We start from the raw sequence: 14,228 nt of genomic DNA, 5'->3' as shown, positions 1-14,228 counted from the left end.
GCTGATGCTGAACTTCTTTGTTAAACTTAAATCAAGCACCTGGAATCTGTAGCTGCTCTCTAAAGGTAGAAATGCTCCAATGCTCTATAATTGGCATCTTCAGTTATGAAGCAGAAGACTTTGGCTCAAGATTCTTCTTAGTCTTTACACGGTGACAGAGAAAACCAGCAATGTCTCCTGCCTGCCTTATCTGAATTCTGGAGAGCAGACCAACATTCCCTGCCCAGAGCAGCTGAGGGCATCTCCTATTGCTCACAGGTAGAAAACAGGAAGTCTCTACCATGGGGTTGAGCTGTCTGAACTCCACTGTGGGATTCCAGGACAAGCCAGTGAGAGTATTCCCAGCAGACACAATCCAATGGCTTCTACCCACAGGATGGTATTCGTATTTTGTGCAGTCTGAACCCCAATATGACTCCCAACATGATTTTTTCCTTGCACAGCAGCCACACAATGAGGATCTTGCCCCAGAATCTAGTGGCTAGAACATTGTGAAAAACAGCCCTTGAGTTCTGAAGGAGCAAAATCCATTAATTTTTCCTTTGTGGGCCAACTATCTTAAAGGCTACTGTGCAAAATAGCTCCTCTAGGAAAAACTTCTTGCTGTTTTAGATGCAGAGATGCCTGCTTCAAAGATCCCTAACACCCTGAAAATAAGTAAGGAAATGCATGCAGAGAAAACCAAGGTGCTACTGACCATGTCTAGGAGGCTAACTCTAGGTGCTCAAGGCATCCCAGCCATTGCAGGTGATTAGGCAGTTACTGTACTTGTATTGTTTTCTTGAATGTAGGCTGCCAGTTAACTTACATGAACATTTTGTTGTGTGCATGTGCTATAAGCATTTGAAAAAAGGACCCATTATGCAAGTGTTTCTTTTGGTGCCTAAGTACCAATGGAAGGTTGATTCCAAAATAGTATTTCTGTACTTGTCCAATTCTTTCATTGTTGACAAAATGCTTCATGTGCTGAGCCTCATTCAATTCTCAAACTCTTCCCAGCATTTGAGAACTCTGCTTTTAAACAAGCGCAAACAGCTTAACTAAGTAAATAAATGAAATTATAGTCATAAACCAAAGAATAAGATTTTTATTCAAATGAACATACTAATATTTAGTAAAAGTAGCACTATAGTCAATATGACTGCCCTCTTATTGAGAAGCTTTTCATGATTTGGCTCTAAATATCAATTTCATTAACATTAGTGTAAATTCTCATGACCTTCAAAGGCTGTTACAAGTTAAAAAGCCTTTTTCAGCCACTGCACAGACATTTCATATTCACTGCTTAGCCATTTTTAATTTCAATGTTATACAGAGATATACTACATTACATACAAATTACCATTATATCCATCTTGATTGAGATCTCCAAGGTGTGTGATTGCACTGCCAAATCTACCAAACACTTCCATGCCTGTTAGAATTTGAGGATCTCTGAAGAGGAGTGCACTTTCTTGCAGGTACAGATAAACTTGCCCAACTTCTTTAGGCTTGCTCTCGAATTCTCGTTCCATAAAGAGAGGGGCACCAACTAAGATATCATCTAAACTGAAACAGTCAAACAAAAAGCAGTGTCACTGAGAGACTGAGTGCAAACAACACACTTTAGGCATTTGCTAAAGAGGAAGCTGATAATTATCATAGAGTCATATTATATCTGAGGTAAGAAGGCAATTCTAGATTTCTAGTTCAAACACTTGTTAAAAGCATGGTCAATTAGGGAAGGCTGCCCACAGTTATGCCCAGTCCAGTTCTGAATATCTGCATAGATGGAGACTTCACAACCTCTCTGGGCAACTGCTTCCAGTGTTTGATCACCATCACAGCAAAAAAAATTATTTTTAGATTTAAACAGAATTTCTTGCGCTTCAATTTATGCTCACAATAGACACTGAAAACTTATATTTTGCAATTAACAATCCTGAAGTCATCAATTCAGCTAATGGGGAATCTGTGTTACTAGAACAAATTCTGTAGATCTGTTCTGCCAACAGTGCTAGTGACAGACAAATCTTAGTATAAAATCTAGTTTCTGCAACTTACACATCAGAAAGTGAACAACAGAAAAAAACCCCTGCCACTTTACAGCCAATTTTTGAGTAATATACATGAAATACAAGGAGAGCATCAATTCACAGAGAATGCCTCATCACTAATTCAAATAAAAGTTGGGAGACAAAGCCACAGCTTTATTTCTGAAAACACTTCTGCTCAATATTAGGCACATGAATAGTTGCAGTGCTCACATAATTTGCTGTATGGAGTTTTAAAGAGAAAGGACATCATCAAATCACAAAAATATGATACTTAAAGGGAAAATAACAGAAAATTTCTGTTAAATGAGAGTATAAAACTGTTAAATGAGAGTATAAAACTGCTGAAGGCTTCTCAAGCCCATGTAAACTAGTAAAATAATTCCCATTACATCCAGTGGACACTGATGATCTGTATTAACTAGTACTATTTGATACCAGAATTTTTAATTTGGAAAAGCATTTTCTCTTGCTCTAATATGAAACTTTGTTCAAACTTTGTAAAACTCATAGAAAAACTTTAACTCCCAATTAATCTTATTCCCAATGCCAACATTTTCCTTAGGCTTTGTCTATTAGTAAACCAATTTAGTAAAATTGCACTACATTGTTTTTCCCAATCCTGGTAGAAAAAAAATCTGTATGATTTAGATCAGCTACTACTTTACCAGAAGTATGTATTATGATTCTAAGATATATACCACAGAATTTAGCACAGAATATCTCATCTAGAAGCCTTTTAATCACATTGTAGAACATACACATTTTATAAGATGTGACAAAGTACTTCTAGAAATGTTATTTTCTTATTAAGTTTTATAGTATGTTTCCATAAAGGAAATTGTATTTCAAAATGTCATGTCACTTTGGTACAGCTGTTCTTTTTTTTATGTTGGATTTTTACCCTAAGGCAAGAATTACTAAAAAAGGAAGGAAGCAGATGCTGACTCGACATCTGTGGTGGGAATTTTCCTTTTACATTGAACATCAAAAGTCCTTCTCTAGTAATGGAAGATATTTGTGCTTCGGACAGAATATCAGCTGAAATGGTTGCCATGAAACAATAACAATAACAAAAACCAATCACAAATACTAGTTTTAAAATAACTTATTTTATGTATGCCATGAACTGAAAGCATTACACAGTAGCACTATCAGCAATTACTATTTTATTACATTGCAGTCCACATATTCCCAGTAAATTGGGACTCCATATAGTTATGTGCTTTATAAACCATAAAGTAAAAGATGAGCTTGGCTCCTATGAATATTCTACAAATGAACAATGGTAAGGGAAGATTTTTTCAGAGGTGGTAAGGAACCAAATAATTGAATCAGAAAGCTCTCAGTACATTGATGTAAAATATATAGATACCCAGGTAACTTTATAGTTCATAGAGCAATATCCAGAGTGCCTAAGATGGTGAAAAGAGAGGCAGACTATCTATCACAGCCTAAAATTCTCTAAGCAGAAGCCTAATCCAGAACACAAGATCCACCAGCTGAGACAGAAAGCAAGCAGACAGGAGCTGGAGCTTGTTGTGCAGAGAGCACAGCATCTCAGCTAGAAGGGTACAGTGCTGGGTTATTTTTCTAGGAAAGTTTGTACTTTGCTAAAATAAATGACAATGACTGTCAAAAATGCATGAATAGTCCAGAGAGCAGGGACCAGAACCCAGTAGCTAAGATGGCTCATCATCTGATGTACTGAGGGAAAGATGGAGGGAAGGTAGTCATCCAATACACTGACCTATTTCTAAACTGGTTATGGGCAGCAGGGCTCCCTGGAACACCCACAGGATGTTTGCCTTCCCTCCAGGTCTTCGCATGTACCACCCCTACCAAAGCCCTCCTTTCCTTACTCTCTTGATTTTTCTTGATTTTTTCCATTCTCTGCCAGTGCTGAAATCTGCAGGACAAAGCGAGCTGCTTCATCAAGTCCTCTGCAAAATGGAATTCTCCCTCAGGCAATTCTAGGCGTTTGTGTTCAGCGTTTGGGGTTTTTTTGAGCTAACACAGAACTGTACTACAGCTAAAAAGGAAGGATTCGTCAGCTACCCAGCTCCCCCTAATCCTCATTTACTTATTTCTCGTTCCTCTCCAAGTGGATAAAATGAACAAGGGATTGCTTCTTACCATACTTTGGTCAGTTTTGCCTCTCAGCTTCTACAGTTTAATTATTTCGATAACAAGCAGCCAAGGAGGTGTGTGGGGGTGTGTGTACTTGTGTTCTAAGTACCTATGTGATCAGTATTATGCATTTTTGTTGGTGAAGGAGGGTATTTCAATTGGTCTTTTAAACTGGAGGAGTTTATGTTTACACAATTGAGAGTTTTGAGTCAAATTCAAGTTGATGTGATTCCTTTTAAAAAGTATAAGAGTAAAGCAAAAGCAAAAGCCCTTGGACAACCACGTAGTGCAGTTCAGTTTGCAGTGGTATTTTGAACTGGTTCATTGGATTTATTTCATTACTGCATTAAGATGTTACAGTTAACATAAATTATATATTATTTTTTGTTCCAACACAGAAAGGTAACCAGCCAGTACGACTTCCCTTCTGATAAAAAAAAAAAATCTTTAAAAAGCACAAAGCTGACCACCTGCTGAGACTGTATGCCATTCCTTTGTATCCTGCCAAGTAATAAAAAGCAGGAGTATGGGAAATGTCAAGAGGTCAAAGTAAAACTACAGAAAGCTTTGATATAGGCCAAATAAAAAAACCCAGTAAACAGTTTATTTCACTATTTTTATTGGACTGTTTCAGCCTAAATTGAAAGTGTTCTCTTTTTCTCTCTTTACTAGGAATGCAGCCTGTGAGTTGATGGCAAATCTTGATTTGTTAAGTTTCATTGTGGATTTGTCATTATTAGCAGGAGACAACTAAACAGTAGTTCAAACAGTATCCTCAATTTCCCTGTCCTGCCTGCAATCCTGATGTAGTACAGATAAAACTGCAAGAGTCACCGTGGAATACCTACATAACTGCTGGAGCAGAAAGTATATAGAAGGTTTTTTTTCCTAGGATGAGACTAATCTTTGAGCTACAGCAAAGTGCCATTCCTATTAATCTTTTATTAATCTTTTATTAATCTTTTCAGCAAATAATTAGGTTTCTCATACTGATAAGGCTATCAGTACCTTATATTTAGCTGCAAAAAGCCTAAGTGCATTTGAAGTGTTAATTTCCCTTTTGCCTTTTTTTTTCTCTCTTTTACTCTTCAGACAAATATTTCAATTGACAATATGTGCAAACCAGCAAAGACAGACTACATATCTAATCAGACATGTTTATCAAGTAGAGCTTTTTGTGTTTTGTTTTCTGTGGGATGTTTGGATCTCAGGAAGAGTCATTAGATTTCTTTTAAGATATAGACTGGGAGACCACACAGGCCTCAATAACAGTTTGATTATATTATTGACTAAACTGTGGTTTTAGAGGTACACAGAAAATATGAGACCTGCCAAGCAACCCTACGGTTAACAGGAAATAACCTGCCAAGGAAATAGTTTGGTTCAGTGAGAAGTTAAATAGCAAGCTCCCTGGAAGTCTAATGAGTGTCTATTGGAACTTAGATTAATGTTTCTCCACGTTTTCACATTCGTAATACATTAGTAGGACAAAATTAATCCTGACTCTCTATACAATCACAAAAATACAAATTTTCAAAAGCTGTGGTACTATGAAAATTTGATCTCAGAAACTTGAAAGATTTGAGTACAACGAAGCCACCACTGAAGCTGCTGAAACTTCTGGTTTTTTGTTGTTTTGTTTTGTAACTGCAATAAGATTTTACCACCTTTTTACTTTTCTCTTTTCTTGTACCTCTCACTCTTTAAAGGGTCACTAGTCAATGATGGGAAGCAATGATTTAGCCCAGAAAAATTATTTAATGCTCTACGTTTAAGCACCTATTAAGAAATGATCACAAGAAAAAAATATGAGGTAGACACATCTGAGACACTTCGTTATAGACAAGAGTATGCCACATCTCGAAATTACAGTCCTGGTTCACATTTGTGCAGACTACTAAGAATCTGAGCTTCAGGGATCTTTATCTCTTTGCTAAAAAGCCACTATCAATATCACCTCACTAAAGTCCTAATATTTTGAAATATTTAATCAAACTTTACATGAGTTGAAAGTTAACAGGTGTTTTGTTCAACAGGGCCTGAAATACCCAAGTGTCTGAGGCATGACCCTGGGAGCTGAGCAGTGCTCTCCCTCAGACACGCAGAATGCCTGCCATAACAGCTATGGGACACAGACACTTGTTAGTCCTTGGGATGATAAAAATGGATGGTCAACCAACAGGTGCTGGAATGAGGAATGAGGAGCTGATGATATTGGAAAGATTTAAAATTGAGAAGTGAAGCTATGGATGGCGCACATGAGAGAAGACTTACCTGCTTTTGAGAATGGGAGAATGAACTTTTCACTTTCACCTGTCTCTTCCCAATTGTAGCTAGTGCTGTTTATTCACTGTTTCCCTACTGGGATCTGTTTCCTAAGACTTTGGACATTCCCACTCTGACACACTCCTATGAATAAATATTCCAAAAGACAAACTCACACAAACTAGGCCTGCAAATACTTGTGCCACTGTGATTACACAAAGATAAGCCTATGTGAACAACTAAAATTAGAAAAGCAGAGAAGCCAAGAAAAGCATTATGAGGTATGAAGCACCTGAAAACCTGCATTTATTAATAAATATCAGGCATTGCTTCTATGAATGTTCAGTGGAGCTGAATATATTTGGTAACCTACCCATCATTGTTAACATCAGATACTGCAACTGTGTACCCAAAATAAGACGCCATCTGGAAATAAAAAACAACAGATAGGCTTTCATATCAGATATCAATTTTAAAATGTTTTTACTGATAATCCTCTTTGTTTTTATGCTCATTAATACCAAAAATTATTTTATATATTCTTGAAACTATGTTAATGAAACTATATCCTCTAGAGATATAATATTTCATCACGTAATCGCTTGACATTACCTGTTCACCAGTGAAGTTCTGGATAAAGGTCAAGTCTGAAGAATTAATAATTGAGACCTGGTAACAGAAAAATACAGAAAGTTTCAAGCCCACATGGAGATGTTACAACATGACGTCAATGCAAAACACACTGCAGGATGGTCCAAGTGGCCAAGAAGAAACAATTATTTTCTGTCTCACTATGGTTTTCCTGTATGATCTTGAACAAATCACTAAGATTTTATGACTCAGGTTCCCCATGAATAAAATAAGGAAAAGATCACTTCCCTTCCTTACTAATCACTGAACAGCAGCAAATCACAGACTATCAGCTAATCAGTAACTAGGCATGAAAACATGAACCTAAAACATAAAGAAATATATACATACATACATAAATACATATATACATATACACCTTTCTTCTGAAAAATTTTAAGAACAAGTTTCAGAGATACAAGGAATTTTGGGTCCACAAAACTAGAGAACATGTCTGTGGCTGGGATCTCTTTTCCCAGTCAGGTTAGTTGTGAAACTTTTTTCCTATGAGGTAAAAGCTGTATCCACAAATGTGTATTGTTTTCTCCCTTCACTTCTAACTTCCTATCATGATTCTTTGCATCTGGTATTCAGTGTATATACTTACAGCACTGAAGGTAAACATTGGGTATGAATAATCTGAACTTGGACTCTGCAGACACAGCCTTGCACATGAAATGTGCTAACCTAAGGGTAAGCTTAGGTCTGATAACACTCGGTGAGTATGGAGATACTAGTCACACTTTAAGCATTCTTGTAATTGCCTACTGAAAACAGACTTTGGAAGGTACTAAGTGCTTACCATTCAAAGCCTAAACCAGTAAGGCATTCCAACCCAGCCAGGTAAGATCGAGGGTGAAAGCCACTGGCAGTTTTCTCTGATTTAGAAGTGTTTTATTAAAGAGATGGAAAATATAATGTAGCTTTTAACCTTTCAAATAGTCTAATTGCTTTCTCACTATAAAAAGGATAAAATGAGGGTCCAGTACATACATAGCCAAAGTTCTGTGCTCCCCTCGGGACTCCAGCAACCAGCTCTGAAAGGATAAATGATCGACAGTAAACTGGTTATGCTATCTGAGTGGTGCATGCAACATGCATCCTGTGCCACTTAAACCCTCAATATCTATCTATCTATCTGTCTATCTCAAACCCCTAAGGATTTTGATTTGTGATATGTATCAGATCTGTAAATCACTTCAAGACATTAATTCATAAGATTTTAACATTCATTCAGTGCATCTACTTGCACAAAAAGTTACATCTTGACTTTTGAACCCACTCATCCATAAGTCTCCTTCTGCCTAGCATTACTTAGCATAGCAGAGCATAATAAAACTTTTGGTACAGTCAGCTTGCTACCTGACAACTGTGGATTGCTGGAACCAGAATTAGTCCTAGCGTACCATACTAGAGTGCAGAAGCTGAATACAACTGTCCTTACAAATACTTCTTTTTGTTTTGGCTACACAACAATCTGTCTCATCCATTATTTTGCTTGATGCCATGGAAGTGTTTGACAAGTTCTGCACAGGCTGTCTAAAAGTGTTACGAGAAAGTTTTTGTGAGCAGCACTGGAGACATCCATTGAACAAGAACATGAAACAGTGGACCAAGGTGCCTTCTACGAGTAACTCTGCTCAATGGCGAAATTTTAAACAACCAGTAGAAAAAATGGGTAAAAAAATCAGAAGGAAAAAGCTAAGTCACAGCCTGCAGCCTTATTGTCTAAACTTTCCCTCATTAGGATATCCTTATCAGAAGACAGCCAAAGGAATTTCAGATGGAGCATCACAGACACCTGTCCTACCATTCCTCTGTTCCTCTCTGGGTTTATATATTTCCCTGTGATTGAATGTGTTTGGTCAAGGGGAAATGGAAGTAATAAAGAAGGACTAAACAGGATGCTGGCTCAGGTCAGCCAACTATGCAATTTTCTGTGCCAGTCATTCACATGACTTACTGATTGAAGAATCATCCATTATAAAACTTTGAGTATGCATTAAAAAAAACAACAAAAAAAATGCAGCCTTCCATTACCAGAGATATATCATTTCACATATCATAGTGTTTGGCTCAAAACTGTGTCTTTTTTTACTTATTTTTTTAAACCCTTCTTAACGCAGGACAGGCAATTCTAGCTTCAGAGGGATTAAGCAGCAGTAGTTCTGGAGAGCTGGGTTCATTTGTGGAAATGTATTACATCTCTACTGGCTTTGTGAATCTGGACTACATAGCTGCTCACCTGCTCAGGAATATTTAAGGAATATTTTCTGACTGTCAGCCTTACACAAGAAACACAGCTCTTCAGGTGTGAAACACCAGGGATCGCAGGTATTTTTAACTAACTACATGTTTTTAAATCCTTTGCAATATCAGAACATCTGAAAATAGCTAAATCATGAGCAAATTTCTATTTATAAATTGTTATTTTTAACATACTTTACTAAACAGACAGCTCTGACAGGAGCTTTTCTTCTAAACTGTATCCAACTTGCAGAGACATAGGGAAAATACTGTTCAGTTTCTAAAACGCAAGCAAAACTTACTTTGCAACTTAAAAATTAGACCATGTTCAGCTTGGTTATACTTCTCCTGCCACAAGACTTCATGTTATGAGTTCAGCACATCAAACTGGTTAAATTAAGTGAGACTGAATGGCTCCATCTAAAATGTTGTCACAGCACTAACTTCTGACCACATGCATGAGCATGATACCATAAAACCAGATTCAGATTTTCGTGTACTTACATTCTATTTTGTTATGCTACACTGTCTAAGGAAATATTTGCCTTACAGACAGCTTAAGTCTCACCAGTGTTTCAAATGTATAATAGGTATGTTCCTGTGTAGAGACCCAAACCCAGGAATTTAATAGGTGCACGGCCATATGGTTTTCATTCAACTACATAGCTTCTTACCTTGTTCAGAATCACCAGTAAATTCCCCAGCAGCCACTGAGTATCCTGTTTAAAGATAAATTACAAAAAAAAATCCTTGATAACAGTTTCTTTCAAAAAATACACAAGACCAATCAAATTTGTATGTTTAGCTGATCATCTGAATGCAAATTTTCTATCATTAGTATACTAAAACTGTGGGGAAAAAAGGAAAATTTTTAATCACATAATTACGACTAAATTAATGGTAGGTCTGAATGTATAATAAATTGATCCCTCTTCTCCAAAAATGAGCTTCTAAATCATTAAGAATTTATCTGAAAAAAATAGCAGGTACTATGGTGTTTTACCCTAACACCTGTTGACACAATTTAGGTCTTCATTACTGTACTATAATGTATGAGTGTCCTCATTGAGCTTTATATGGAAGACGGATTTCCATAGATGCAGTTAGGCACCTCTTGGAGCTTTAGTAAAACTGTGAGGTAGTTGCTATTGTCACAGTAAAGACTTTTGGAGGGTATCAGGGAGTGTAATTTCAAATCCATGAGCAGGGGTGAAAGGATGCATCTTTGCCTTCCAATTCCACTGACTCTTTTCTATAACTATGTGAAGAAAAACCTGCCTTACAGGAAGAGACATGAACATCACGAAAATTCTTAGAGATTAGTACTAATAGAAGGTAGATGAGGAGTCTTTTTTCTATTTATTACACAATATCTTCAAACTGACTTTTATTATTGCTTTACTTCAATTGTATCTTTTAAATACCAGTAAGAGTAAACTAGGTATTTGTGCAGTACTGTACAAAATACCACAGAACTGAATTTTCATTTATCTATTAAAAATTAAAATTGTCTTTAATTAGTTTAAGTTCAATCCATCATCTTGGAATGAAAAAAAATTGTGTTTCTGATTAATTATTTAAGATCAAATAATAAGAACCCTAGTGAGTCATTTAAGATCTCAACCCTCAAACCCTGTTGCTGTGCATAATTTTAAGAATGTTAATAATCTCACTGAAGTTACCAGCAAACTACTGGTTTGCTATTACTCTTAAGGCAAAACATGTTCAAACCCTCTCACAATTGTGACAGTAGTAATTTAGGGTTTGTTTTCATATTTATATGACTCATGCTTTTAGAACATATTGCTATCTTATGCAGACCTTAGCTTACCCATGTAATTGTCATCATACGAGGCTGGTGCCACTCCTGTTTGTTTCTCCCGTGCCAGTTTCCTCAGAATATCCTTGAAGGAATAATTTGCAATGATGTCCGCAATACTTGCAGTGATTACCTGACCTGGATTCAAACAGCTTCATAAATAAAAGGAGCATAAAAGAGAGCCAGAGTCTATAAAATAGGGCTGGCAGAAGATCAGAACAGAATTGAAGGGCTAATACAACATGGATGCAAAGAATAGATACCTTCTCTCAATCTTTGTCCATTATTACCCTGAAAGTCTCAAGAGTACACATAAATCCATACAATAAGGCATTGAATTTCTATTGAACCATCACAAAAACATCTCCAGACCCATTTCAATGTGCTGATTCAAACTAAAGTCACTGCACTGCATGAATGTAGTAGACCAGTGGAAGCAATTTCTCAATGGAGAATTCAGAGCTATGAATTCCCTACTATAACAATCAATTAGGTCTTCCTTCTTTAAAGACAATGCAAAAACACACATCAAAGAGGCTGACAACGGGCAAGTTGGGAGGCAGAGGCTGGGAATCAGCTATATCATACATGTCAAAACAGGTTAAAACAAAAATAACCTTTTAACCCTTTACCAAAACAACTTTAGGTTTTATCTACACGAGAAACTACATCTTGGAAACTGCAGTGATGCCACAAATGAACTTAAAATATATGCAGATAACTATAAAGGGTTGTGCTCAGAAACAAACAGTAACAAAAACTTTAAAAAAAATTACATTTGCTGTATAAATACTAGGTATTTTTAAATCTGCATTATTTCTAGGGAAATATTCAATTTATTAATTAAATTACAAGTATGCTTAAATGCCAACATAAAAATAGTTATTTGTATTTGTTTCACTTGCTATATAACCTACATCCTGAATTTTCCCTGACTTATTTTTATGCTCAGTTGCTTGTTAAGCAATTCTTCTGATTTACATTTGTTGAAAATAAGATCACGGACCAGTTATTTTAAACTGACAAAACAATGGAAATCTAAAACAACAATACTTTCTGCTTCACTTCTCAGATCAAGTTACCCATCTAGATGAACATACCTTGCCAATAAAAACTACCGGGCCCGCCTACGATCAGGTCTCCATTCTACAAAAAGCAGAATTGAATAAAATTACACAACAAAAGAACATCACAAAAGTAAGAATGCACGGGATAAAACTATTTAAATGACCAAAATAATATCAGAATCACGATAAAGGAGAATAGCCATGTTCAAGGAAAGGATGTACATGAATGTACAGAAAAATTCAGAGTTAAAAAAAGTTAAGATCACCCTGTGCAACTTGAATGAAAGCCGTAATTTTTTTACTGTTAACATAGCATTCTAAAAATTGCTGCTTATTTATAACAAAACAAAGTTATCATAAAGGAGTGTCTTTACATTCAATGAAGCAACAGTAATATTTTATAGAGAAGTATACTTTTGTCTACCCTACAAGGAAGTCTTAACCCCATAGCTATTATAATGTAAATAAAAATGCAGCTGCAGAACACTGAAAACAATGACAATGGTCAAAGTTATGTGAGGCCCTGGTGCTGTAATAATGGCACAGATGATAACAATAGCTGCAAAGTTTATCCTTTGTCCCACAATACTGGCATTAAGAAAAACTAGTTCTTTCCCTTAAGCACTTTCATCATCATCATCATCATCATCCAAAAGCATCATTATACAAGTTATTTAAACTTTTTAAAACTAGCTGGTGCCTGCCCATTACTTTCTGAAAGTCAAGTCCCTGTAAAGCATTGTAAGTGGGACAGACTGAGATCTAAGCACATATAATTGTTTGCCTAATTATCTATCAAGATAGACTGAGCAGAGTTAGATTGGAGTGCTGCAAAGAGATAAACAGGTGCTGACTGAGTATTTCTTTTATTAATGAAACCAAAAGTTTGGAACTTGAAAAGGAGGAAAGACCTTGCAATAACTTCACAAAACTTTCCATATACAACAGCATGGGGATACACTCATGATCATTGAGGCAGCATTTGAACACTAGGGATATATCACAACTACATTTCATCAAAATACTTCAGAAGCAGAATCTCACCTTGTAAAAATCTAAGCTGAAACCTGCTTGACAAAAGCCTTGTCCTTCAGGATCTGCATTGCCTGCAAATATGAAGGTAGAAGCGTTTTATTGATTTCCCAGTGCATGTGGAAGGTAGCACACACACCTCTGGAGCTATAAAGTTGTAAATGCAAGTCTGTCAAAATATGTGAAAATATGTATTTTTTTTGAGAAGAGGCAGAGCAAATCAAGACCTTCTACAGTACCCTGAACACACAGCCCCTTGTGAAGATTTTGAAAAATAGGACCTGCTGCTTGGGACTTTCTCCCTTCACTGCAAAGGAAGGACCCTTGCAACAACTGTCAGGGAATAAGTTTGAATTTGGTTGGAGATGAAAAAGAGACCTTTTAATTATGCCTACTTTTTCTGTAAAATGCCTGTTACATTCTTGGCAAAATAATCCATGAGAAAGTTCAAGGCAGGAGCACAGTTTGCAGCAGAGGAACAGTTAAAAAGTGTGATTTCAAATTAGCCCATGTGCACACAGTCAGAACATTACCTGCAATAGCAGGGTCTCTTACAAGGGGTATCATGAGAAGGAACTACATTCAGATTCCCTGTGTTATCAGCTGGTGCACACATCTTGAAGCAGCTACTCATCAGTGAGACTGAACGCTGCCATAGCTTTGCTGTGAAGGGACAGGTAAGCCCATCATATTTGGTATTTTACACATGCTACCTTTAGAAAAACTAACTGAAAAAAAATTCTCTGATTTGTACTGTAGAAATTGCCATAGATTCAGCTCAACCCAAAGCTCAGTAAAGTCATTGGATACTTCATATTGCTTTTAATAATATGGAGCACTGAGGTAATGAGGGTATTAATAATCATCATAAACCCTTAGACATAGGATGCTGAATGAGATGAATGACTGATACAATCTAATGTGTGGTATTTTCTCCAGATTTCTAGGTAACTGAATGAGGTTCTAAATATACATGCAGTTTTTCCCTATTCCCCAAGAAGCAAG

The 14,228-nt window shown here is 36.4% G+C and overlaps 1 protein-coding gene across 1 annotated transcript in view; it reads right to left on the bottom strand.

The window, feature by feature from the left end:
- The window catches only part of ITGA8 (integrin subunit alpha 8), a 110,101-nt gene that overhangs the window by 81,081 nt on the left and 14,792 nt on the right, over nucleotides 1-14,228 (bottom strand). The window contains 8 exon segments of the mRNA XM_027658795.1: nucleotides 1,343-1,548; nucleotides 6,802-6,854; nucleotides 7,041-7,097; nucleotides 8,052-8,095; nucleotides 9,980-10,024; nucleotides 11,137-11,262; nucleotides 12,225-12,270; nucleotides 13,236-13,297. Coding sequence (XP_027514596.1) covers nucleotides 1,343-1,548; nucleotides 6,802-6,854; nucleotides 7,041-7,097; nucleotides 8,052-8,095; nucleotides 9,980-10,024; nucleotides 11,137-11,262; nucleotides 12,225-12,270; nucleotides 13,236-13,297 — 639 coding nt within the window.

This window comes from Corapipo altera, unplaced genomic scaffold (assembly GCF_003945725.1).
Source record: "Corapipo altera isolate COAL_440 unplaced genomic scaffold, ASM394572v1 63, whole genome shotgun sequence".
In the NCBI taxonomy this organism is placed as follows: domain Eukaryota; kingdom Metazoa; phylum Chordata; class Aves; order Passeriformes; family Pipridae; genus Corapipo; species Corapipo altera.
This window is presented reverse-complemented; position numbering and strand designations above follow the sequence as displayed.